We start from the raw sequence: 25,918 nt of genomic DNA, 5'->3' as shown, positions 1-25,918 counted from the left end.
GCAAAAATCTTGTGTTTAGATATTTGAGTTCAGTCGTTTATTCACTCATCCGTAGCCTACTTGCTGAGATTAGGTGTGAAGTGCAATTGCCACTGCAACCTACTTACTAGTTTTTCATTTGAACTACAATATTTCTATCAAATCAACTGCTTTGAGCCACAATTTTTCTATCTACTGTATTAATCCGCATCCATAGCCCAGTAGCTATGTTAAGCGCCTGGCTTTGTGAACTTGGATCGCCAGTTCTACTCTCGGGGTGTGCGCTGGTTGGACCAAGTAACATGTGGTACGGTAGCTCAGCCTACGGGTTTTCCATGATGATTTACCGTAGCTCGTGCAGTTGAAGTATCACAGTAGTGGGTAGCCTCCTAATTGGTCAGCCACATCAACTACACAGCAGGGCTTGTCAAACTTTCTTTTTGTGCAATCTCATTTCGGAAAATGATATCCTATGCGGCCTTTGATGGGCAGTTTCCGGTGTAAACTAACCGCTGTAGGCCTGAGCCCTTTTTTAATTTGTTTGACGATCCCAAAAATTACGTCTTGCGATCCTGTTTGGGGAGTCCTGACCCAGATAATACAAGGATTCAACGATCTTTTGTACGCTACATCTTCGTTGTTTTGTCTTAGAATTAGGAATCGGCATAAAATCAGATTGATCGGTAACATGTTTGTTCTATTTTGTAACACAATGGTAAAATAACACAGCAAACGAAAAAAACACAGTTAATAAAGAAAAACAATTCACTCTAATTAAGTGATCTTTCAAATAAATGATATTGTAGCGATACATTATTTCGTAAAATAAGGTTTTATTTCCTTAAGATTCTGTAAATTTTTATGTAACCATTGCTCTTGAGATAAATGTGAAAAAGGAAGCTGAGAATGAAAAATAGAACGTAGGCGTACGTAACAATTTGGATTAGGTAGGCCTACTGCTAAAATGTCATAAAACGTAACCTAATATTGTCACTATTCTGTAATGTTTAAATTCATTATAGGCCTACCTCAGACTCGTAACTAGGGGGGTGCATGGCGGGGGCGAAGCCCCTCTGGAAAAATGTTGGCGCCCAGAAAAAATAAAATTAACTCTGTTCGTTGACTTTTCAGTTTTATACCCAATTTTCTTGTGTTGTTTAATTGTAAACATTGTGTATTTAATGGTGTGGTCGAATGTTGTGTTAAACAGACAGACTCGAGATTTATTGCTGGGAAGATCCAGAGCACACCAGTTTTCAACTCAGTTAAGCAGTGTGATAGCCGATCAGTCTCCAGAATACTGTGCAATTGACTGCCACTAAGCGTTACTAAAGTACCGGACAACCACCTTGGCATTTGCGTTCTAGGTATACTTCCATAAGGTAGTGTGCTGTTTAGTCTTCTAACATTGTTCCTACTTTCAGGAAATAAAACGTAAAAATCTATTGGCGCGAACTTTTACCTGTGATTAATTGTGTAACAACTTTCCATGTCTAAAAAAAGAGACAAAATCAAGGGCAAATTGGTCAGAAGATGACCTAGGCTCTGCTCTTGGGGCAATTTCAGCTGGATGCTTCCAGCGTGAAGCTTCCCAGAAATTTAAAATGCCACGTAGAACGACATTAAGTCTGGATGCAGGAGGAAGAAGTTGGGCACACGTCCCACACTGAGGGCAGAACAAGAAAAGAAACTTTCGAATAGAATTATACGATAGTGAAATCAGAATGCCTGTGACCACCAGTAATGTTGAAATGTTATGTGCATGATTAGGGGAAAGTCGGGTTAGTTGACTCACCGTCAGTTTCTAACAAGCCATGCGTAAAGGCGTGAAAGTTATTCCGTGGTTTTATTGGTCAGATCATTCAATGACGGCCATGAAAGGTTCACATGTCTGAATGCAAGGGTTGAAAAGTTATGCAAGAAAGTATGTTTTTGACTACTGAAAGTAAAATTTGATAGGGGTAGTGCGTAAGGTTGTATCTCTTATTGTCGATGAATGTATGAAATGATTTTTTTGGAATGTTATACCTTAATTATTATTGCAAATTGTATATAACTTTGGTTGGTCTTCTCAAAGCAGAAAATCAAAGGCAGACATTTTTTCTGATTAAGGCACTGACAGGTTAGTTGACTCATTGGCGATCGTCCTAGTTGACTCAGTGAGTCAATTAACCCTACTGCAGGCAACAGAACAAAATGGCATATTTTTGTAAGGCTGAATAGCTTGTATTCATTTGTAATACCCGATTGGAATGTTTAGCTTACAGAGAACTTCTTTCATAGCCTAGTAAACAAAATCTACATTATAATACTGTAAATCTAATATATTGCTGCTCAGTCATGGGGAAAAATATACGTAAAACTAAAAGAGGAGAAATTCCAATACACGTGTTTGAACAAGCTTCAAACGCTATGCGTGCTGGTGCATCTGGGCGCAGTGCTGCAAAGCAGTTTGGAATCGACCAAACAACGTTTCGACAGTATTTGAAAAAAGCTTCCAAAGGGTCACCAGAGAATGTAAAAATGGGATACGCAAACCACAGACAAATTTTCACATATAAAATGGAAACAGATTTGGCGGTACACTGCATTAATTTGGTAAAGCAACATCATGGACTGTCCATGGATAAAGTGAAAATGCTAGCTTACGAATTTGCTGAGCAAAACCAAGTCAACGTTCCCAAAAACTGGTCCGACAACAAGAAGGCAGGAAGAGAGTGGTTGTGGTCGTTTATGAAACGCCATAATTTAGCATTAAGAACACCGGAAGCAACAACACTTGGAAGAGCAACATCATTCAATCGCACCACTGTTGGTATTTTCTTCAAAAACATCTCTGACGTCATGGAGAGGTATCACTTTTCTCCAGAAAACATATACAATATGGATGAGACAGGGTGTTTTACCACACAAACTCCACTCAAAGTGATTGCCTTGAAAGGAGCTAAGCAAGTTGGTGCCGTGACTTCCGCTGAACGTGGAACTCTCGTTACAATGATTGACACAATAAATGCAATTGGAAACACAGTCCCACCTTACTTTATTTTTCCCAGGGCTCGCTTTGTAAAGGAATCCATGCTAGCTGGGGCACCACTGGGTTCTGCTGGATGTGCTGCAAAAAGTGGGTGGATAAACGAAGAAATCTTTATAAAATATCTTGAACACTTCATCCATTTCACCAAATGTAGTATTGACAATCCTGTCCTTCTGATCATGGACAACCATGCTACACATATTTCTCTCATGGCTTCGTTGATGGGGAGAAAACACGGGATCGTGACGGTGACCATCCATCCTCACACGTCGCACAAGCTGCAACCCCTAGACCGCACAGTCTATAGGCCATTTAAAAGGTATTATAATTCAGCTCTAGACAACTGGATGATGGAAAACCCTGGAACAACATTTTCTATTTATGGCATTGCTCAACTGGTGAAACAAGCGTTTGAGCTTGCATTCACTCCAAGAAATATTAAATCTGGCTTTCGAAGCACTGGAATCTGCCTACTCAACCCAGATGTTTTCACCGATGACGATTTTGCTCCATCTGCCATTACAGATCGACCACCAGTCGCTTCGGCAACGGAATTGAATTCGAGTCCCACAGAGCCGACAGAAAAACCAGTGCCTGGAAGAGCCATGGATGAATTAAGTGATGCATGTGAGGAGGTGGCACCAGTTGTTTTTTTAGAAACTGCTACAAGGGGAGTGTTAGCATCTTCTTGTCCCTAAAATGAGCATGTTGGCGATTGCAACTCTTCTGCCTCAGCGCCAAGATCTAAAGAAGCCGAGACACTGGAGTCGCTTGTTCGTGTTGTGGCCTACAAGTCTCCCAGTGACATCTTACCGCTGCCAAAAGCTCCAGAAAGAAAACAAAAGAGAAAAGGGCAGATCACTGATTTTAACAGACACTCCAGAAAAATGTAGACTTGAGAAAGCAGCAAAAGAAAAAGAAAATCAGAATCAAAAGAATGCCCCCCCCCCCCCAAAAAAAAAAACAAGAAAAAACAATGTAAAGACAAAGAAAAGACGAAACAAAGTAAAGACAACTCTGCTTCCAAGTTCTTCAGAAGAGTCTGGTTGTGACAGCATGATGCTGCTAGATGCCGACAGCGACATCAGTGATTGCGTATATGACCAAGATTATATATGCTGCATTTGTGAAGACACTTGGGAAACAGCAAATCCAAAGAAAAATGGGTGAAATATGTTTGCTCTGGTTGCTGCTTCTGCTGCCTTGCTGGGATGAACTCTCGCGCGTCCAACGAATGTTCCAACTGGGCACATCTTGAATGCGGGTCTGCTACTATTCGGTGAGTCCGATTCGGTGAGTCTGATTCGATGAGTTCCTAACTTCTAACCCCTAACCTTAACTCCTAACCCCTAACCCTAAAACGGCAATGATAATTAGGCTACGGTAGCCAATAATTAAAAAAAAAAATTGAAAAAATCCCCCGTTAAGGGATCGGACTCACCGAATCGGACTAACCGAATCGGACTCACCGAATCGGACTCACCGAAACGGGCCATTCCGCTTGAATGCACAGACACATCAGCTTATTTTTTTTGTCAACACTGTACATAGACTTCGTTTGACCAGTGCAGTAGCCAGTGTGGCACCAAACAGCAAAGTCCGCTTTCGGGATTTTGCTTTATTTCGATACCCCAAACCTACAGTAGGTTGCTTCTGACAGAACACAAGGGTTGACTTGCTTTCGGTGAGCAACCCAAGACCGGGACAGTAGGTCTACATATTAGTAGATTTGTTTTGAATTGCAACCAATTGTAGTATTCGTTCGTTAATTACTACTGTATTTTGTTTGCTACTAAAGGGTGGTTTCAACTTCTGTCCGGCAGGAAAAAGCCCCATCAAGTGTAATACTGTATGGATGCACCAGCTGGAATTATCTCAATAGTACAAACACAACAGCTGATTCCGTTTGTCAACCATTAACTAGGTGCTACACACAATTCCTTTAATGCCAATACATGCATTTCGCGTAAATGTCCATTTACTATATACCAATTCAGCATGAGTCAACTATCCCACAGGGTGAGTCAATTAACCCACATCATCAGGTTAGTTGACTCAATTCGGTAACAGTTTTGAAGCATTTGAAAATTATACCTGAAAGCTCATTATCGCACTGAAATAAGTCCTAAAGTTAAAGTGAAGCTTTCTTTATATTTGCTGTAGTTTGCAGCTTGGTAAAAAGAAACTGTTTGGAATTAGATGCATTTAAGTAAAAAATGAGTCAACTAACCCGACCTTTCCCTACTGAAAGAAAAATAATATTAGCAATCGTTTCAATGGAACGAAACAATCGGCAGGATGGTATTGGATACAAAACTTTCTAAAACACAGCCCACACATTTCCAAAAGAAAAGCTCAAATGATGAATCCTGGCCGAGCTATAAAATTAAATAAACATGTTGTTACTGATTATTTCAAAACCCTCAATAACACACTCGAAACACATGACTTCTTCGATCAGCCAAGCAAAATTTTCAACACAGACGAAAAAGGCTGCCGACTGACAGCAGCAAGTCTTACCACAAAAAAAGAGCAAAGAGGGTTCACTTGGTTGCACCAGAGCATGCAGAGAACGTCGCTTTTTGAGTGCTGCAGTGCCACAAGTTATGCTATCCCACCTATGGTAACATATAAGGGCAAGAGATGTAAACCTGAATTTGAAGACAATCCTCCTCCAAATACATTGGTTGCAATGTTAGAGAAAGGCAGAATGACAACTGAGCTGTTTTCTGCTTGGATTAAAGATTTTACTGGAACCGCAAGTAATTTAAGCAAATTCACTGATGAAGAGTTTAACAAATGGAAACAGGCATTAGGAGATCCGAAGAAAGATTTATTGCAACATGATTCGTCATCTATGCATGCTAACGCAATGACGGCCTGGAAACAAAATATGAGAGTGGAAACAAACTCGCCTGTATTTGGGCCGGAAGCACTGATGTTTGGGAAAAACGTTGCTACTATGTGAAATCTATCAGAGAAATAGTGCAGTTTCATGAACTGAGTTTTCGAGGTACTTCTAACAAAGTTGTGCATGAAGAAGGAGGCCTGTTCATAAAGGCCTCCTTCATAAACATGGCCTCCTTCATGAAGAAGGAGGCCATGTTTAATTACACCATGAATAAAGAGTCCAAGTTATCACAGATTGTCAAAGAAATTCCTAAAAACTCCACCTTGCGATCTGGTGTTGTAGCCTATACAACAACGTTATAGACTTGGTGGCAAAAATGGTGTCGGAACAGGTAGCACAAGAAATAGAAGATTCATTGCTGAAATATTCACCCTGCTGGCTGATGGAATTCGCAATCTGGAGAATCTCTCATGTGCTGTACGTTATGTGCGAAAAGGTATACCAAAGAAACATTTGATCAAAAGTACAGAATTGTTGGATGCTAATGCACTGACCGATGTTCTGTTACCAGTCTTGAACGAGAGAGGCGTAGATAGTGCTAAAATGGTCTCGCAGTGTTACGATGATGCTTCGTGCATGAGTGGAAAACATGGTGGTGTGCAAAAAAATGGCAGAACAGGCTACAGAGAAAGATATCTTATATTCACCGCAAAATCACCGACTTCACCTTGTAGTTGTTGATATCGTTTCCGGTATCAAAGAATTATCTCAATTTTTTGATGAACTTAATGTATTGTACAATCTTTTTGGAAAATTCAAAGTAGACAAAATCTATGAGAGCACTAAGCTAAAACGTGTCATAGCGACAAGATGGTCTGGTCATTATGATGCAACAGTAGCTGTAGTGGAAAATTACATAGAGATATTAAGGGCGTTGGATGAAGCCAGTGAGAATTTAAGGAATTCATTCGATGATGACACAGTAGCTACAGCAACTGGATTATGTAGAACAAGGGTCCGCAAATAGTGGGTCGTGACCCAAATTTGGGTCGCGAGACTATCCACTGTGGGTCGCAAAACAGTTTAAATTTACTATCAATAGGCTATAATTTGTTTGACAAAAATAAATACAATCATATACTGTACTCTGTGATGTGATAATTCATACAATTTTGTAGCATACAAAAAAATTTATACTTTTAAAGGTTGCCTAGTAGCCTAGTCTCCGCTTATTAAGACCGCGGTTAATAGGTCCATTCGCTTATTAAGTCCAATTTGGTCCATTCAAGAATTACTGAAAGTATGCTATAGCCATAGAAGTGGCAGAGAATCGTCCTTCGCTTAATAAGCCCAAAATTGTCCGGTCTGGATGTGGGCTTAATAAGCAGAGACGACCGTATTGATATTAAATTGCAAAGTATTTTGCGCAAAATTATATGCTTCCGAAACGTTTGGGAGTCGCAAAGCTTTGGAACGATTGTTTCATGGGTCGCGCCAACAAGTATTTACAGACCCCTGATGTAGGATACTAAAAAGAGACAGGTTCCAGTTCTGCGTTCTGTTAATGACAAAAGTATTCGGAATTTGGAGCCAGCCGATACCTACCTTCAGATACACAAAAGAAACATAAATAAATCGTTAAAGTTGATTAAATGTAGTGAACTAAACGACCTGCAAAACAAAACCTTTGGGAACAAAAATTGCATGACAAAAAATATGATATTTTTGTTAGAGACGGAGACAGAACTTTCGACTAACATAAAAATATTAACAGAGCAGATTCACGGACTCATGAAAAATAAATGCCGTGAGTTGATAATAGAATATGCATTAAGAAACCATGTGACTGTTTCCGATTCTTGGCAACAAAATAGAATGACTGAGTGAACATTTTCAAATGTTTTTTAAAGAAAGAAATCGCCCATCTAACACCAAAAGCTATATTGTACATCACCAGCAAGTGCTTTTAATCGCTATACTGCTGCCAAGTTTACAACAACTTATCTAGTGTTATGGACCTGCATAAGTTTAAATGCCAAGACATATATAATGTAGATGAAACGGGTTGCACCACTGTGCAACAACCTGAAAACATCGTTGCCGCGCAAGGGGTGAAACAAGTCTGATCAATCTGGGAAGAGAGGTAAGCTTGTCACTGTTGTGCACGCAGTTAATGCAGCAGGAAGTGTTGTTCCGCAACTGCTGATATTTCCAAGAAAAAACTATAAAGATTTTTTTATCAAAGACTTTCGAGTTGTATCGGAGGAGCCAATCCTAGAGGATGGATTAGCAAAGATCTGTTTGTCACTTATTTGAAACATTTTATAACCTATACCAAAAGTGCAGCAAAGAGAAGAAAGTGCTGTTAATATTTGACAACCATGAAACGCATGTCTCTTGCAGCGATCGACTTAGCCAAGGAAAATGGTGTTATACTATTAACAATTCCACCTCACACAAGTCACAAACTGTAACCGCTGGATGTAAGCTGCTACAAGCCATTCAAGCCGAGCGATTGATAACTGGATGCTGTACAATCAACATATTCTCACCCTGGAAAGTTTGTCACAAAATATGACATTCCAGGATTTGTCTCAATGCTCAGTTGTAACTTGGTCTTACTGTTCAGAACATTGTGCCTGAGATTCAACAAACGGGAATTTATCCAATTAACCAGGATGTGTTCTGTGAAACAGAATTTGCTCCTGAAGCAGTAAGAGATCGAGATCTTCCAAGTATCAACTTCAACCGAAACTGCTGCTCCAGACGGTGAATCAAAGGAAATTTCTCCCGATATGCAGAAACCACCGAATCCATCAACTTTCGCTGGTGCTGTTGCTCCTGATGCTGACCTCAGTGGAGCTTCCAACGCTATGCAGGAAGCATCAACTTCCCATGTAAACGCTGCTTCAGATATTGATGAGCGAAGTTTATACATTCCTGCAGACATCATTCCATCACCAAAGCAGATCAAAAAAAGGTTTTCAAGAGGAGGAAGGCAGTCGAAGATTGTGATGTTGATAATGAACCTAATTTTGTTTACACAAACACAAAAAAATGAGCCTAATCTTTAAAATGAACTTGCGCAATAGATAACAAAGCTTGAACGGAGGTTAAGAGACATCAGAATAGGGATGCAGGGGGCAGTCGCTCTCCCACTACAAAAAAACATTTGGGCTTGAATTTGGGCAAAAATATCCAGATATTTGGACAAATTGTAAAAAATGGTAAAACTGATATTGGTGGTGAATCTGAATATACATATGAATTTTGCAGAAACTTTCAGTACGGTAATAAAAGTAAACCTTTGATCAAAACCGTGGTCAAACAAAGGATAGATATACCGTTTTATCGTTTTATTTTCACAAAAGTTTAACATTAAACTTAGTCAACACTTTCTCTTTGTGTGATCATGAAAAGAATTTCTTTTAAGCAATCTGTATTTCCTGATAACTGGCCTGAAAGTATCTGGCTAAAAGATTCTTCTCTACTGACAACCAAGCAAGTTTAAGCCATGTGGATAGAGTTTGGTTGAAGGCATAACCTTGTAGTTCAATCATGGAAGATGCAGTTATTTGAATCGCAGTTAAGGAAAAAGCGTCAAGTAGTTGAGGTTATTGTCAAGTAAACATTGTACTTAAGCAGTGCAAATATGTGGATGTCAATCAGGTGATTTTGGAACACTTACTGACCAACGCAATTTTGTGCCAGGCCTTTTTTAAGCGCCAGTAAAAATTGATTTTGATGAGAAAGAACAATTACTTCAGTTTGGCGCTCTAGTAAAAATTAAGAATCTCTCGTGCAACAAATTTTTAATCATTTGACTGCAGTTGTAATCCTATTAATAAAAAATCAAGAAAACAATCTATTTCCAATGAAAAATTTATCGGAAATATTGTTCGAACACGATTAGGTAATGGAATAATTATTCCGAGTATGGTACCTCTCCTTGGAAAGCCCAAGTTCTTGCTGTGTCTGGTGAAAATAAAGAACTTCACCGGGAAAGAAAGTGTGTGGTTTATAGCTGCACAGTGCACAACTAACAAATTTACTGATTTAGACGATTACCCAGTAGGCAAGATCAAGACCAAGTGAATAAAATTGCACAATAAGCGTTCTTCAGCATACTTGATCTCAACAGTGTTATCATCAACTTGCATTTTTCAAAACTGATCGAGTAAAATATCATTCCAAGTGGAATTACAGATGACATCATTGATCGTTATTCTTGTAAAAGTACTTTTGTTCAATTATAATATTATACAATGTAAAGGTGTGTGCAAAACAAAACTGGAGCACAATGAAAATCTGCATCATTTCCTGGATGTATATTGCTAAAGAATGCAGTTTTATTTTTAATGAAAAGAAATGCAAGTATCCATGTGAAACGATTGATCTTTTACGGTACATATATACATAAGTGTCGGTTTTTTCTTAGAAGAGAGGAATTCTGGGTGGGCGAGAGTTTTCAAACAGATTTCATTGAATGTGTATGTTCGCAAATTTGCAATGGTTAGTCTTTATCACAAAGACTGTGTTTAGCATCGCTGTAGCAATTATTATAAGCTTTATAATAGGTTTGATTTTTGCTTTCTTGGGCCTTGCGATGTTATGAGCGCTGCTAAACTAAACAAACTTCTTTTATGTTTTCCTTTGCGACCTAAAAAGTGCGTGACTCGTGACCTGTTATCTTTAAAGTGGCGCCTTCGGATTTGCCCCATTTTGATTTGTTTGTCCTATATTTTGCCCACCCTTGTTTCACGGTCGAGTGGGCGTCACCCACTCGGCCCACCCTATTTCGACACCTATGCAAGTATGCATATATAATAAAGTTCAAAATAGAAGAAATCCCAGATCCAAAAAGAGTAAGGCCCCCCTTTAATTGCTTGTATCCCAAGTTGCAAAAGCTATATATGGTATACGCCAAACTGCTAAATTATTTGCATATTATGCAAGTTGGATATATACCACAGTATTCAGATAAAATAGAGCTTTATCTGCATCTTGAATCAATGGATATGATGCAGCTTCCTTCAGAGTTGGAAAAGAGCATCAACACATGCAATTACAGTACGCTATGGTTACAGAAAGTGGATAAAAAGTTGTTTTAAAAAGTGTTGGTGAGCAAAAGGACCTTGGCGTGATGATTGATAACAGCCTAATAACCTATCCTTCTCACCTCACATTGACAAGATGGAATCTAAGACAAACCGTATCGTTCAGGGTTGAGAAAAACCCGGGTTTTTTTAAAAAAGCCCAACCCGCCCGGGTTTTTTTTAAAAAAACCCGGGTTTTTTTGGGTTTTATTGGGTTTTTTTAAAAAAAGATGCAAAAAAAGGTAGATTCATGCTTATTTCACCTCAAAACTACTTTTTACGAGTGAAGTGCCTTTCACTCACAGTACATGCTTGCATAACTCAATAAAATAATGCACTAGGGCTGTTGTTGCTTGAATGTTGCATCATCCATTAGTTTCAAGATCAAGTTGGATGTTGCATCATCCACTGATTTCTATACCAAGTTGATGCTACTGTGGTAGAAATCACATTATTGCATCATTTGTTTAGATTTGAAGGCAAGGAGCATTTATGCCATCATGTTTAAATATTTTTTATCATTTATATATTATATATAGTAATCGATGAGCAATTGAGCGATTGCGTGGCCAATTAGGCAAATGCTCTGAAACAGCCATGCGTTAGAATCCAGAATCTGTAATTGGTAAATAGCCTCCTAAATTGCATTTCACATCATATATAGCCTACAGACTACAGTAGAGTAGTACTTTCACCAATTTAACTATAAGGCCTTCTTGCATAAATGAGTTTTAGTGTAGTATACACAAAGTGACATTACTTGATTTTTGTGTACTGTGCAATATCCACTGCGTTTTCAGTTTATTCTTGGAAATTACTTCACAATCACATCCTTAAGTCCTAATTTAAAGTTTGTTGTAAGTGCCTTGTAGCGTTTTTGTAAATTTTTTTAATTTTCCAATAAAAACTGGACAAATATGATGCTCTGGGTTTTTTTATGGGTTTTTTTGGGTTTTTTTAAGTGGGTTTTATTAAAAAAACCCACCCGGGTTTTTTTGGGTCGGGTAAAATACCAACAACCCTGGTATCGTTGGTATCATAAAGAGAACCTTCACTTTTCTGAATGTAAATGTGTTTCCCATACTGCACAATACATACACTAGTCAGAGCAATATAGGAATATAATAACATCATCTGAAACTGTTTGCCTATTTGTGTAAAGAAAGCTGAAAATTTAAATGAATTCAAAGCTCGCTTGAAAACGTTCTATTTCAATGAACATTATGACTGAAAGTACCGTATTAATTATCACCATTGTCATGTACAGTGCCCAGGAGCATAGTTTGACTGTGGATGTAGCGCTATATAAATATTGTTATTATTATTATTATCTGATGGCAAAGTTCCAAATATCAAATTACAACAATAGAAGCAGTTCAATGAAGAGCCACAAAACTTGTACATGGTTTTGAGAGTTAACCTAGATCCAGAAAGGCTGTGAAAACTTGGTCTGCCCACCATTGAATACAGAAAACTCAGAGGTGACCTTATTGAAACATTCAAATATATGCATGGCTTGTATGACGTCAATGTCAAGAATTCATTCTCACTGGACCAGAAAAACATCACTACAAGAGGACACAGGCTTAAGCCGGAAGACAATGCCCAAGTGCAGAAAAAAAATTTTCTATTTATTTTTAGAATCAGCAGTAAGTTGTTTATTCTCCAGTTCTAAATGTAAAAATTGAACTCAACAAAAAAAGTAAGCCTGGAGGGGTCAACAAACAAAGTAAGCCTGCTACTATTCGGCGAGTCCGATTCGGCAAGTCCGATTCGGCGAGAGCCTTTTTCGGCGAGTGCCCTATTCGGCGAGTTTTAAAATTTTTTAAATAAAATTATCACTTCTACCTTTGCTATGTTGACGTGCATTGTTTTTAATATGATGGTCAGAAATAAAAACAACTGAACTGACATGACAAATTTTAATTTAATAGTTCAAACATTTTATATTTATTCCTTTCTGCACGATTGCAAGATTTAGCGACGTTAAAACGATGTAAAAACGGCAATTTTAATTAGGCTACGGTGCCCGATAATTTTATTTAAAAAATTTCAAAAACTCGCCAAATAGGGCACTCGCCAAAAAAGGCTCTCGCCGAATAGGGAACTCGCCAAATCGGACTAGCCGAATCGGACTCGCCGAAACGGACCATTCCGAGCCTGGAGACATCCCACTTTGAGGAAAATGCAGTAGAAAATTTGTTTGTGGTCATTTTGATACCAAAATGAAGGTAATCAGTAAAAAAGTTGAAAAGACAACGCAATTCAAAGAAGGCTGGATTTAGGCAAGCTATAACATTGGTGAAATCAGCAGTCTTTTTTGCTTTATTATAGATATGTTAGATTTTCCAACCAGGCGAATAGATAAAGAAAGCAAGGTAAAAAACATTTGCAAGACAGCATTTTTGTCCACTTAAACACTTAAATCTTTTAACCACGTTAGTTTGCCCAACCTTCATTTTTCACCTCAAACAAGACTCAAAGGATTTTCGATTGCAGCCCAGACTTCATGTGCTACGCAAGTAAAAAAAACTTATTATTAGAACCCAAAATTTAGAAGAAAAAGAATCAAGACAGGACTGTAATTTTTGTATGTTGGACCTCTTTTTTGTTTTGTTTAAATTTATTTTATTGTCCCAAATTTGTGAATCTGTGCATCCGCCTAACTGCATGTTTAAAAAGTAGTGCTGCTAAACCTTTTGCCAAAAATTTATTTGATTTCTGTAAATCCTTTAGAAATTTAAACTGGAATTGAATAATTAAAATTTATCTAAACAATTTTGGTAAAGAGGTGGCTTTCTTCAACCATAGACAGATAAAACCAAGCAACCACACGACATTTAACATAATACATTAAAGTGAACATAAACTATAAACTAGACATGTTTTCAGCCATAGCATACACAATTACACATGTTGGCCCTTTTCAAGTGCCGTAACGAAAAATAACTGATTTGACATAGCATTGAAAATAAATAACTGATCTACACAATAAATTGAAAACAAAATGCATAAGAATGAAACGGCAAAACAGAGGAGAGAGGAGAAAGGCACATCACATGGCGTTTTTTTGCCTCACCGAATTAACAGCCATGTGATGTGCCTTTCTAATTTTTCCAAAACTGAGATATTGCGTACACCCCACAATGTTTCTAATTTTCATGTTGTGTTTTGTTTAAGCTTACCACAGCAAGTTCTGTTCCCAATATTTTTAGTTATTTTCCATGTATTATTGTATATGATACTGTTTATTGTTGGCAATATTTAACAGTGTATCGAACTATTTAATATATAATAATATTAATAATTGTTATTGTGTAGCCCACTGTTATTATTACTGTACCAACACTAGCATTCAATTACACTGTTAGCATTGCCCATACCAGCACTCCAGCAGTCACTGTCTAATTGATGCATATGACTACCAATATTGCTTTAATCTGATAACATAAGTTTTGTATAGTTTGTGTCTTTTTACCTACCCTCACTGATATTACATAGCTGTTTACTTTTGCGTTTGTATATATCACTGTTGATACCAACTGTTAACTTCAAAATATTAGTTATATATAGATATATACAAAGCTCACTGCTTGCAGTTTGAGCACTTTGGCAAGGTTGGCAGTAGTACTATTTTTGGTGCTTACGTACCACAAATAGGAAAATGTCACATGGAGGTAATACGTTCATGGCCATTCCAGTGTAAACACTGCACTGACGAGACCGGAAGGTCGAATCGAAACGGTGTGCACTGTCTGCAGTTAGATATATACTTCAATATATCGTTATTAGTTATTGCCTTTATTAGTTTTTTTACTGTACGATTTATAATTAAAAGATGAATAAGCATTCCGCTTTGCAACATCTCATATACATATTGTTATTATGTATAAACACAACATTGTCTACTCACATAAGTCGGTCATTATTCAGACTTTATTTCATTTCTCAAAGTTAAACTAGATGCTTCATTGTACTTAATAAAGTTCTGGATTTCTTCAGTTAAAATTGGTCGATCAGGGAGATAGGAAAGCAATTCAGAAATTAATTCCTCTGGTGTCCATCCAATCGTTTTAAAGGCGAGTAGATTAATGTTGTAGACAAACTGTTTGTGTTCCTTATATTTGGCAATATACCTTTGTTCAAAGTAAAATTTCTGGTCATCCCAATAAACAATCTAAAAAAAAAAATTATCAAAAAAGTTTCCAAAAAAATTAGTAGCTGTGCCAAGTTTCTAAAAGCATGCTGATATAGTAATGCTTTAAAGTATTATTGCTACCGGTACCAAGATTTTTACATAGAAAAATAAAATAAGCAAAATCGTTCACTAAAAAAAAAAAAAAACTTGCTGACACTTCTTGTAAAGCATTGTGTCAGTGATCTTGAGATGAAATAGAGTTACAAAGTAAATGTAATATATACCCCATAAGGATAGACCTCTAATAACTATTAAATAGAGGGAAAATAGAGGAATATATATATATAACAAACAAAAATACTTGCTACTCTTCAAAGACTTTACATATAACCATTAACCTGGTTGATTAACCAATCTCACAAAAAGCCAATTATAAAACAAATACCACATTTTATTTTCTCTTTTGTTATTGTAGGGTAGTCGCTAGTCAATTGAAAGAACTATATATATATATACTTAAACTACAACAAATTTTGAGAAAAGACTCAGTTTTAAAAAAATATGAAAAATCATTATGATATACCCCTATGTACGGAATGTATTGCGCATGGGATTGTAAGGCAAAATCCATCTGCTTATAAAATAAGTTCTACACAGAAAGATGTGTTACTTTCTGAAAAAAATTGTGTTTATTGAATCAAATATTATGTTAGTTTGTAAAAACCGTGCATTAACATAATATTTGATGCTGGTTTGGTTTTTGAATCTTTATCCTCGGATCGACAAAGCCTTGATAGGTTTTAGACAGAGTGAAGTTTTCCGATTGTTGAAGTGTTTTTGTCGGAGAATCATTCTATTCACTACGGTAGGTGCCACTGCATGGAGAGCAGTCCTGAAATGTGTTGCTCAAGCGCACAACACCTCAAAAGTCGAACCAGTGTTGAGTAATCTTGGGCCGAGCGTGCAACCACTGATCTAATGGGGTGGACTAAATAAATCAAGAAATAGAAATTTCAATTAAAGTTATATGCAAGTTTTGGACTGAAGCAACCACAAACTAATGATACAACCCATCCATTATTAATTACAGTAGGTACCTTGGTTAATATTTTATATCGTTGGAAAAGTGTCAAAGACTTTCTATAACGACCAGTTGAAGCCACAAGCAAAGGACTTGGATTTTTACTTTGCCTGTATAATCTTAGCATTCCACTCTTGTGATAAAATGCCAATCTAGCAAAATCCAATTGCAGTTTATAGCGGGAGTTGTTCATATGGCAAAGAAGATCCAAATCGGATGGCATGACTATACCTATATAATATAATATAAAGATTGATACAATGCACTGAGATAAGACTAGCCTACCAATAAAATTTGTAAACATATATTCATACGTATAACAATGTGGGTAAGCAATTTTTATTCTCAGCTAGATTTGGAGTTTCAATATTTTTGTAAACACAAAAACTCTGTGAAGGTACTGCGATTACACCCATAGAGTGGAGTGAAAAAAATTTTTGTTTAAAAATAAATTGAAAAAAACGGGGTTCTTAAATCCCGACAAATGACCTAAAACTTCAATAAAAATTGACTTTAGGGGTTGCCCCCATTTTCCAGCCGACAACCCCCCAATTTCTGCGCGCAAGGGGGTAAAATTGCCCATCTCGGCAACCACTGGTCATAGAGTCATGATATATAGCTCAAAAGCTGCCAAAACATCATAAGCTGCCAGCAAAAGCTGTCAATCCCATCGACTGGATTGACAAGAAACGAGAAAGGCATTCCCTCAATAGTGGGCTACCACAGGCTGAAAATAGTAAACAAATGCAATCGATTTATGCTTACAAACTTGAAGAACAGCTTATAATACAGTAGAACTCGGTTAATCCAGATTCGATTTGACCGGCGATTCCATCCGGATTAACCGAATCCGGATTAACCAAGTTCTACTGTACCATAGTTAATCTATTTACCTGAATACACATCTTCTTTCAGAAAGTTTGATGGATCTGGCGTGACAACAACCATAAGATATATTACTTCCCATAGCGAACGGGTTATGGAAACAATAAATGGACTGCTGAAGAAGAAAATCGTGCCAACAAAAATCAAGAATTTCGTAAGAAGGGAAGTCTGAACTACTGAATCCAGGGCCGCAGCACAGAAAGTTAAAAGTGACATACCAACAATATACATCTTCATTATCATTTAATTTCAGTAAGCAGATATTATATTTAGGCTCTTCAAAAATTTGCAAAAAATTTAAGTTACTAGTTTTAATTGTCAACATCCACGAAGCAAGTCTACAAATCTACGCCAATCTGCAATCATTTTATGCTTTTACTTGTTTTGCTTCAATTTTAATAATTGAACTATAGCTGCAAAGCACAAGCTCCCGTCTATCCAGTTAAATGTAACCTAAGTCCAAGTAGAAGGTCACATTTAAATGCTTGTGTTAGCTGAACATCTGACTGCAAATCTAGCAGCTCCATCTGAAAATTATTGGGTACTGTGTCAGTATCGAAATAGGTGTTCTTTTGATTTTTTTTTATCACAGTGTCATTTCAAACCGGCATTCAATTCTCAAGTAAAATTGAGGTGTTACTATTATGCTGATCTCTGAAAATGTTTGGTTTTGAATCTTTATCCTAGGACTGACAAAGTCTTGGATAGATATTCCTGGCAGTTTCGCATACTTGTGGACCTGTAGAGGCTTTTTGATGCAAGGCCAGTTACCGAGATTGGGAGAGTGAAGTTTTTGATAGTTGTTAAAGTGTTGTTGCCGGGAATTATTCCATTCACTAGGTGCCGCTAAATGGAAAGCAGTCCTAAAATGCGTTGCACACCGCGAAAGCCAAATCAGTGCAAGCCTTAAAGCAGCCGGCGGCCATGGCCGCTAAGTAGTGCTTGAATGACTGCCGGTGCTACCTCCTCAGTCGGCCAATTCGGCCGCCGGTTTCTTCTAGAATAGATAATTATTTAATTTTGCAATAGAATGATCGTGGATTAACTGTCGAAAATATCTAGTATCAAAGAGTGACGCAAAATTAGGTCAGCGCGTCATAATCACCACTGTTGTATTGTGCAGAAACATTTGCTATTGTATGGATTATATCCAGCTGCGATCACCAGCACGTCTTGTTTGTAATTCCCGACGTTTATTTTAACAAAGTGTTAATCCGAAGTGCTAATTTACATCGGCTGGCAATATTGTCGTTTTTATGTCGATTTGATGTTGTCAGACATTGAATCGTCGTTAAAAAGGAGAACTAACCAGACAACAAAATTCGTCATTTTTACCCTGATTTAACGACTGCAAACGTAGAATCAATGTTGATATCCGAGGGGAAAACACACATCTTCAGAGTTGAGAAATGTTTCCACTGTAGGTTAGTGACTCCACACCCTCAATGGTGACATCATAACGGTATAAATGGTCATTAGTCAGGTTTTATGAAAGGCAGTATGCAGTTGAAACAATTTGCTGAGCAGCGAGCAGTTGAAACAATTTAGTGTCGTTAGAAGGTCCCGCAATACCGGATTACAATCCCGATAAAGCAATTATTGCGTGGTACAACAATTCTATAGCAATACGTCGCCCAGACTTCAACAACACTAAGTGATCATTTTGGCATTGCTGCAAGTTTAATTCTATTTACTTGTGCTATCGTTATTTGTATTTTGGCCTCCAAGCACTCAGATTTGGCCGCCGAGAAGGAGCTTTCGGTAGGCCACGATGGCTGCCGGGAAAAAATACGAGTTTTAAGGCCTGCAGTGCCACTTGATCTTGAGCCGGGCGCGTAACCACTGAGGCGGCAGTTAATTTTTCCGGACAATTAATCTTTCCCGAAGGCACGCACAACAAGCAAACTTGCCTACTTTTCTCCACATTGCATCACTGCTGAAAGTCAAGCAGAAGCGTTATAATAATATAATAATGGTGTTGCAAGCACAGTGGTGCTTTTTCATCTTCATGATAACTTACATATGGTAATATTAAATAAAAAAGTAAAATAAAAAACGAAATAGACTACCAACAAGAAAGGAAACAAGAGAAAAAACACCAAGAAAAACGTGTCAATACTATCTAGAGCAGTGGTTCTCAACGGGGGCGGTACCGCCCCCTGGGTGGCGTTTTGATTTTGCAGGGGGGCGGTATGATTACTTCGGCTTAAAGGGGGCGTTTTGATTATTAGGGGGCATTCTAGTTTAACTCATCTACCGGAAGACTACCGCCCAGCATAACGATTTCGTTAAAGAGCTCGTATCTTCATGGTAGCCTTTTCTACCTCATACCTGGTGGAAAAGGGATTCAGCTGTGTTGTTCTGCTACATAACAAACAGCGAAACCCACTTGACATATCCAATTATCCATAAAAGGTGATTTTCGAATCTTTCTCACTGGCTTTACACCGGTTGCGAAGAGACTGGCACTTTCTCACCAAGCCCAAGGTTCACACTGACTACCAGTAGGCCTATAGGCTACTGTTTTCATGCTCGCAAATATATATTTGCTTTTCATCAAGTACAGTTACCAGTCTCTAAAACCCTTACAGCCTGTTTCACCCTAAAAGGGGGATCATCAAAAGGTCCTTATTCTAATAGAAATATAATTCTATTTCAATAAGGACCTTCTGATAATCCCCCTTTAAAGGTAAATCAGGCTGTAAGGGTTTTAGAGACTGGTAACTAGCCTATATTTGATATAATTCGCTCTGCTTGGCTTTTTGCTTGGCATTGAGCACTTTTTGTAGTATTTATTGTTTTATATTCGCATTTCGTAGTTAATCGTTTTTGTTGGGGGGGCGGTAACATTTTGCCAGTTCATGAAGGGGGCGTTGGGCCAAAAAAGGTTGAGAAACACTGATCTAGAGCATATATACATACATATCTTATAAAGGCACAGCATAGAACACTAAAAATCAAACAAAAACACCTAGGGCTGGAGACACCATGTACGATAAAATATAACTGTCAGTAGAGACAGTTATACAATACATCATATATATATACAATACATTACATAATGGGCTACATAATGTATATACCGGTACCATACTGTACAAGTTACAAGATGTAGTGAATATCAACATTAGTCAACATTAGATACATTTCGTTATCAACGTTAGAGGCGGCCAGTACTTGCAAAACAATTATGACTACCCAAGTGGGTCATATTTAACTTCTCTATTTCTCCAGTGGTGATCCAGTCTTGCTTTGAAGCTGTTCAAACTAAGTGCTGTGACAATTTTCTCGGGTAACTTATTCCATTCATTAACAATCTGATTCAGAAAAAAATTCTATGCTTTGTTGTTTTGAAGGTACTGCTTTTTAATTTAAGTTTGTGACCTCGAGTGTTGTAGACACCTTCATGTAAGGAAAAAAGTTACCGTACTTTTTATTAACATCATAAAAACTTTGAAAATACTTGAAAGTTTGAATCATGTCATTTTGGGGTCTTCTAAATGTTAGTAAATGCATCTTGTTATGAATATCATTTTTGAAGGTTTTTGGTATGAAACGGGTAAAGGTCTGTTCGAATAACCTGGTACATTCGAGGTGAAAAATCGTTGGTCTGCCACAGGGTGCCACAAAATATTTTCTCTTTTGAAGGTTGCCGTAAGCCCAATAAAGTTGGGAACCGCTGTCGTAGCCTATCTAACTTTCCCAAGATCCTGATCCAACAAGTAGGCTAACTAGGCTAGTAGGCCAGGCTATAATGGCCTAAGTCCTGATTTAATAGTTTTGAAAATCAAAAACATCCTGTCCTGATCCTGCCAATTTCCAATGATTCTGTGATTGTCTTTGCTTCTTGGAGACCTAAATACATAGTCAGTCCTTAATCTTTTGAAAAAAAGTTACTCAACTCATTCTTAACGACTTAATGTCAATGTGATTTAACATCTATAACAATGCCATTTACTGTAGAACTCGGGTAGGCTACACTGAAACTACCATAGCTTACTCTATGTTACATGGGCCTGCCCTATAGGCAACATATCATATAGAATAAAATCTGGCAAGCTCTTAGGTAATTTTATCAGGGATATTAGAACACCTTGTTCTAGATATCCCTGAATTTTATGCACCAATCAACATTTGATAAGCTGCAAAAATTTTTGAACCCTGTTTTGATAAATCAATTCTTTTTCACAAAAATCAAGATCCTGTCTTGAGACCAGTGCTTCCACTTTTACAAAGCTAGATTACCACTTGTATTACCACATTTGTCCTCAGATTACCACATTTTTTACTGTGATTTTTTACCCGATCTTAACCGTATTTCGACTTACTTTTACATTAACACAGTGGCTATTTTTACCCACTTGTTGCCATACTTAATAGGCTGTGGCTATATTTACACTATATAGTGTAATAATAGCCTCAATAGTGTTGCCAGATAAGGAATTTTGCCGTAATTTGAGAGAAGTTTAAAGCTGTTAAAAACAAAAACTTGTATTTTAGAATTTTTTTTTAGTCCTGGGAAGATCAAAACCCTAATCTTATTCTTAACTCTAACCCTTACCTTAACCCTTCCTAACTTTAATTCTAACTCTGGCAACACCTGATTATGGAAAAATAGCCACTTCCTAGTTAATATCAGGTGTTGTCAGAGTTAGGATTAAAGTTCGTAAGGGTTAAGGTAAGACTTAGGAATAAGGTTAGGGTTTTGATGTTTACCCAGAACTAAAAATTTTTTTAAAATGCAAGTTTTTGTTTTCAACAGCTTTAAACTTTTCTCAAATTACGACAGAATTCCTTATCCAGCAACGCTATTATTTGGTTATATTTACACTATATAGTGTAAAATAAGGCCTAAAACAACTATACTCAGTTTATTAACAAAACGTCTGAAATAAGAAAGCAAAGAACCGGTACCAGTAGCTTAGCCAGGAATTTTGAAAGGGGGGGTTTTGACGGCCGGCGGGGGAAGCCCGATGGCCTCTTCGCCAAAGGCGACACCTAGCGGCGAGGGGTCTGGGGGCCTCCCCACAAAATTTTGAAAAATTACTTTAAATTTGGTGCATTCTGAGAGCATTTTCAACAAAAATGTGGGCATAAATATTCCTGTAAAATGGTGCTGTCTGGTGGCATAGCAAAAGAATAAGATCATGTTTTCTTGGGCATTTTTCGGTAATAAAGCTAAGTCTCTATGTTTTTTTGTTGCTAATTCCTGGCTGAGATATTTGAATGTTTAGTATTCGCAAAACTCGCTTTTTTAAAGCAGTTTTGTTTAAAATTAGACAAACTTTGTTTTAGAGACATAGAGACTGAAAGCATCATTCTCAATATCGTGACACCACACGCATGCCAAAGGGGGGTTGTAGCCTCTAACCCCCCCCCCCCCTGGCTACGCCACTGCAAAGTACTGTATTTGACACCGCAGCTAGAATCTGAAAGACATCTTGACTATGAATATGATCACATGGTCACCCTACCTTCAAAGTCAAAAGTCAGGACGCATTCCAAAATCAAACCGAAAACAGCGGAACATGCTAGTCACATGCTGTTATAAGTAGTTTTTTGCAAATCTGTTCGATTTTGGAGGACAACAGTTTAAATGCTCTTATTTATTGATAATCTTTTATGTCAAATTTTCAAAATTTATAATTTCCACATTTTGGAAACGTTTCCACACAAAATTCCCATATTACCACATTTTTACCACAAATTTTTCATTACCACATTTTTACCACAAGCATGATGAAAATTCCACAATTGTGGTAATTACCAGAAAAGTGGAAGCACTGCTTGAGACACCACCTCAGGGTTGTCAGACAGCTTTTGAGAAAAACAGCCAAACAATGTCGAAAAAAGGGCCAAACTGGGTAAAAAAGAGCCAAATTGTGCAATAATGTTAATAACGTTGCTAATAAAACATAATAACGTTAACAACGTCAATAACGTTACAACATTAGTAGTCTAAGCGTAAAACGCGAAAATATAGGGCCGCCCGGAATAAATTGCGACCTTAACAAATTTGGTATCGTTGGAAAGCTTAATTCCTCTAGTTTAGGATTATCACTCTCCTCCAACTAGAAACCCTTGGCAAAAAAAGTTGTGGCCGTTTTTTAAGCAACACCTTGCGCCGCTAGTGGCGCAGCTAATCTAGCTATGTTTTCAGCAGAAACAGCAAGCCGAGTAAAATTCTGGCAGTCGAAGACGTTGCTCCGGTGACCACTGACCAGCTTATTAACCATGTAGTGGTATCCATCTTGAACTCTGAGCGTTGCGCAAAAAGAAAAAAAAATAGCCATGAGGTTTGTAAGTAACTAGGCAGTACTGAGTAGGTTTGGGACAGCAAAGATTCTTGATCTACCACTCTGCACTGGCTGCAGTACTAGCCTAAATATCACAGAACTGAGTACCGTACCAGGCAAGCCTACCGTAGTTTAATTTGTTTTGGGAACTATTTGCAAGAACATCATCATCGGTACCTTAAGTTGTGTCAGGTTATTCATTTAATTTGGTTTGCAACAGAAGTCAAAACGTTAGATATGGTACCGGGCAGGAGGCGATACACAGGTGCACTAGGCCTATAATTGTGTACAGTACGGTATGCTGGGCTATGATGAAAGTTAAAGGAAACAGGTCTAAATGTTCTTTACATGCAGCATGTCTTATCATCTCTAGCTTATGTTAAATTTTTGAGTTTTCCGTTGTTCTTATAGTTGAGTTCTCTTTCATTTAACATCTTGGATTTTAAATGGCATGGCATGCAGGTGTGAAGTATTTGTACCAATGAATGCAGTATGGTAGTAGTAGTAGGCCACTGTTACCAGTGCACTGGTGCACAAACTGACAAAGGAAGGGTGTTTATTGAGACCTGGTAGCTTCTAGTGATATCCATGCAATAACATATTCAGATATAGATTAAGTTTGAAAGAGCAAATGTTCTGTGTGGCCATTTTTTTCCCAGGTCTGATGTTAGTTTTCTCTCTTTACAGCTTTAAAGATTTTTATGAAATACCGGTAATGATTTCTAAGTTGTATAGCTTAGTTTATTAAACAGTTAGAATTGATAGACTAGTTTTCAGATGTTATGGAGATAATTGAATAATGGAAAATCAGAATCAAAATCAGAATCATTGAATAATGGAAAATCAGAATCAACAACAATCAAGCTTTTGTACGCGCTGCACAAGACCTTCTGGCAGCCTCTGGTGGAAGCCCTAGCAAACAGTGGTGCCACGCGGCGTGGTGTGAACAATGGTTAAGCAGCACGTACCCACTTCGCCAAGTATTCAGATCCCCGTCCGAAAACCAGCTGGGACATGGCCTCTCTAGACTTGCCTCATCAAGGCGTAACCGTTTGCTCACTGGTGTTGGACGCTATGGTGCAGACATGTTGCGCTGGGGCTTGGCAGAGAGTGCTGCTTGTGAGTGTGGCGAAATGCAGACGGCAGCCCACATTATCAAGGATTGCCGGCTATATAGACCACCCCATGGTATGGAAGGCCTAATTTCCATCGATGACGACACCAGGCAGTGGCTAACCAACGGATGCCCTGACATATAGCGACAATACGAGAGAAGAAGAAGAATCAAGCTTTTTATAATGAAAGTTTATGCATCAAATGCCAATCTCATGATTTATCGAAGCTACAAGAAGTGAAGCGAGGTGGACTGAAGACATTAATTAGCTATGCACAAAACATTGGTGACAGTCATCTTTATCAATATCTAAAAGAAAAAGAAGAGAGCGAAAGTAGTTGTAAGGTGCATGAGGTGTGTCAAAAATTACTTGCTGCTTGCTCATGCTTGGAGTGGATGTGATACAACTTCTGCAATATATCAACAAGGTACCAATATAATTAATCAGCTTTGGTAGCAGTACATTTTAATCTTGCTTTCAGTGTCTTATATATAGTGTTTGTTACAGTGTTTTATATATTCCTGAACTGCTTACCATGCATGTCTGAAAGTACATTTTTACCATTTTCTGATCAGCTTTTAAAAGATATGCAAGAATTCAGATGGCAGTCATTACCAAATCCACTCAATATTATTCTAATATTGTAATACTTTTATTTGGAATGCCAATGTATGGAGTGTATGCACACATTATTTGGTGACAATGATTAATTATGTCATCTGTCTTGTTGCTTAGGAAAGCTAAAGATTTTCAATTACCTGAAGAAGGAAGAATTTCAACAATCTGCTGATGTATTTGGGAGATTAGATTCTACACGTGAGCAAATAGCTGATGCTGGAAGAGATTTGTTATTGAAAAGGTTAGTTACTGGGACTGTATTGGTGCACAGTTAATTAAATAAGAAGAAATGAAAATGTTGCTGAGTAGCCTACCAGTCTGAATGAGATTCACCGATAGTAATACTATATTTTGTTGATCCATCAAGCTTTAGTGCAAAACCTGCCGATTCACTTGGCCAACTACGGTACGTCAAGTACAATTAGTACATGCAGATGGTTGCAACAGCTTTATGGCAGCAAGACTTGATTTATCTAAGTTGATATAAAACTGTTGCTTCAGGTATGTCAGTGGAAGCATCTTGACACTGAAATCTTGGATCTCGCACAATGGGGATGGAAAGCTGACGCAGCAGGTGCAGTTATGCCAATAAAGGCCAATTTAGATCCGCCACCAGAATGGCTATTGAACGTTGTACGATGCAAATGCAAAGAAGGAACAAAAAATCAATGTGGTACAATGTCTTGCAGCTGCAGAAAACATGGCTTAAAGTGCGTAACAGCATGTGGAGAGTGTCGTGGGGAAACTTGTTGCAATCTCAGTTGTGTACAAGAAGACTGCCCTGAGGATTGCGACATTTTGATCATGTTTCAATAAATGATCTGT

The 25,918-nt window shown here is 37.8% G+C and overlaps 1 protein-coding gene and 1 long non-coding RNA gene across 2 annotated transcripts; one reads left to right on the top strand and one right to left on the bottom strand.

Moving 5' to 3' along the window:
* Nucleotides 1–13,626: 13,626 nt before the first annotated feature.
* LOC145774659 (protein THEM6-like) lies at nt 13,627–17,415 on the bottom strand. Its single transcript, XM_082585954.1, has 3 exons — nt 17,073–17,415; nt 16,196–16,410; nt 13,627–15,137 (listed from the first exon to the last, which is right to left on the bottom strand). The coding sequence occupies exons 1-3, from the start codon at nt 17,305–17,307 to the stop codon at nt 14,886–14,888; spliced, it is 702 nt and encodes a 233-aa protein (XP_082442080.1). The 5' UTR covers nt 17,308–17,415; the 3' UTR covers nt 13,627–14,885.
* Nucleotides 17,416–24,861: 7,446 nt separating this feature from the next.
* Nucleotides 24,862–25,918, top strand: LOC145773994 (uncharacterized). The gene is made up of 3 exons (XR_014289988.1): nt 24,862–24,902; nt 25,211–25,334; nt 25,595–25,918. It is a non-coding gene; the product is annotated as an uncharacterized LOC145773994 (long non-coding RNA).

Source organism: Aplidium turbinatum, chromosome 7 (assembly GCF_918807975.1).
Source record: "Aplidium turbinatum chromosome 7, kaAplTurb1.1, whole genome shotgun sequence".
NCBI lineage: Eukaryota > Metazoa > Chordata > Ascidiacea > Aplousobranchia > Polyclinidae > Aplidium > Aplidium turbinatum.
Note: the sequence above shows the minus strand (reverse complement) of the source record. Positions and strands in the feature narration are given on the sequence as shown.

Excerpts from the sequence above, each read along its gene's own strand:
- LOC145774659 (XM_082585954.1), bottom strand. The coding sequence starts at position 17,307 with ATGATAATGAAGATGTATATTGTTGGTATGTCACTTTTAACTTTCTGT. Across the intron at positions 16,411-17,072 it reads GAAAGAAGATGTGTATTCAG|GTATAGTCATGCCATCCGAT; the intron begins GTAAATAGATTA and ends TATATTATATAG. Across the intron at positions 15,138-16,195 it reads GATATAAAATATTAACCAAG|ATTGTTTATTGGGATGACCA; the intron begins GTACCTACTGTA and ends TTTTTTTTTTAG.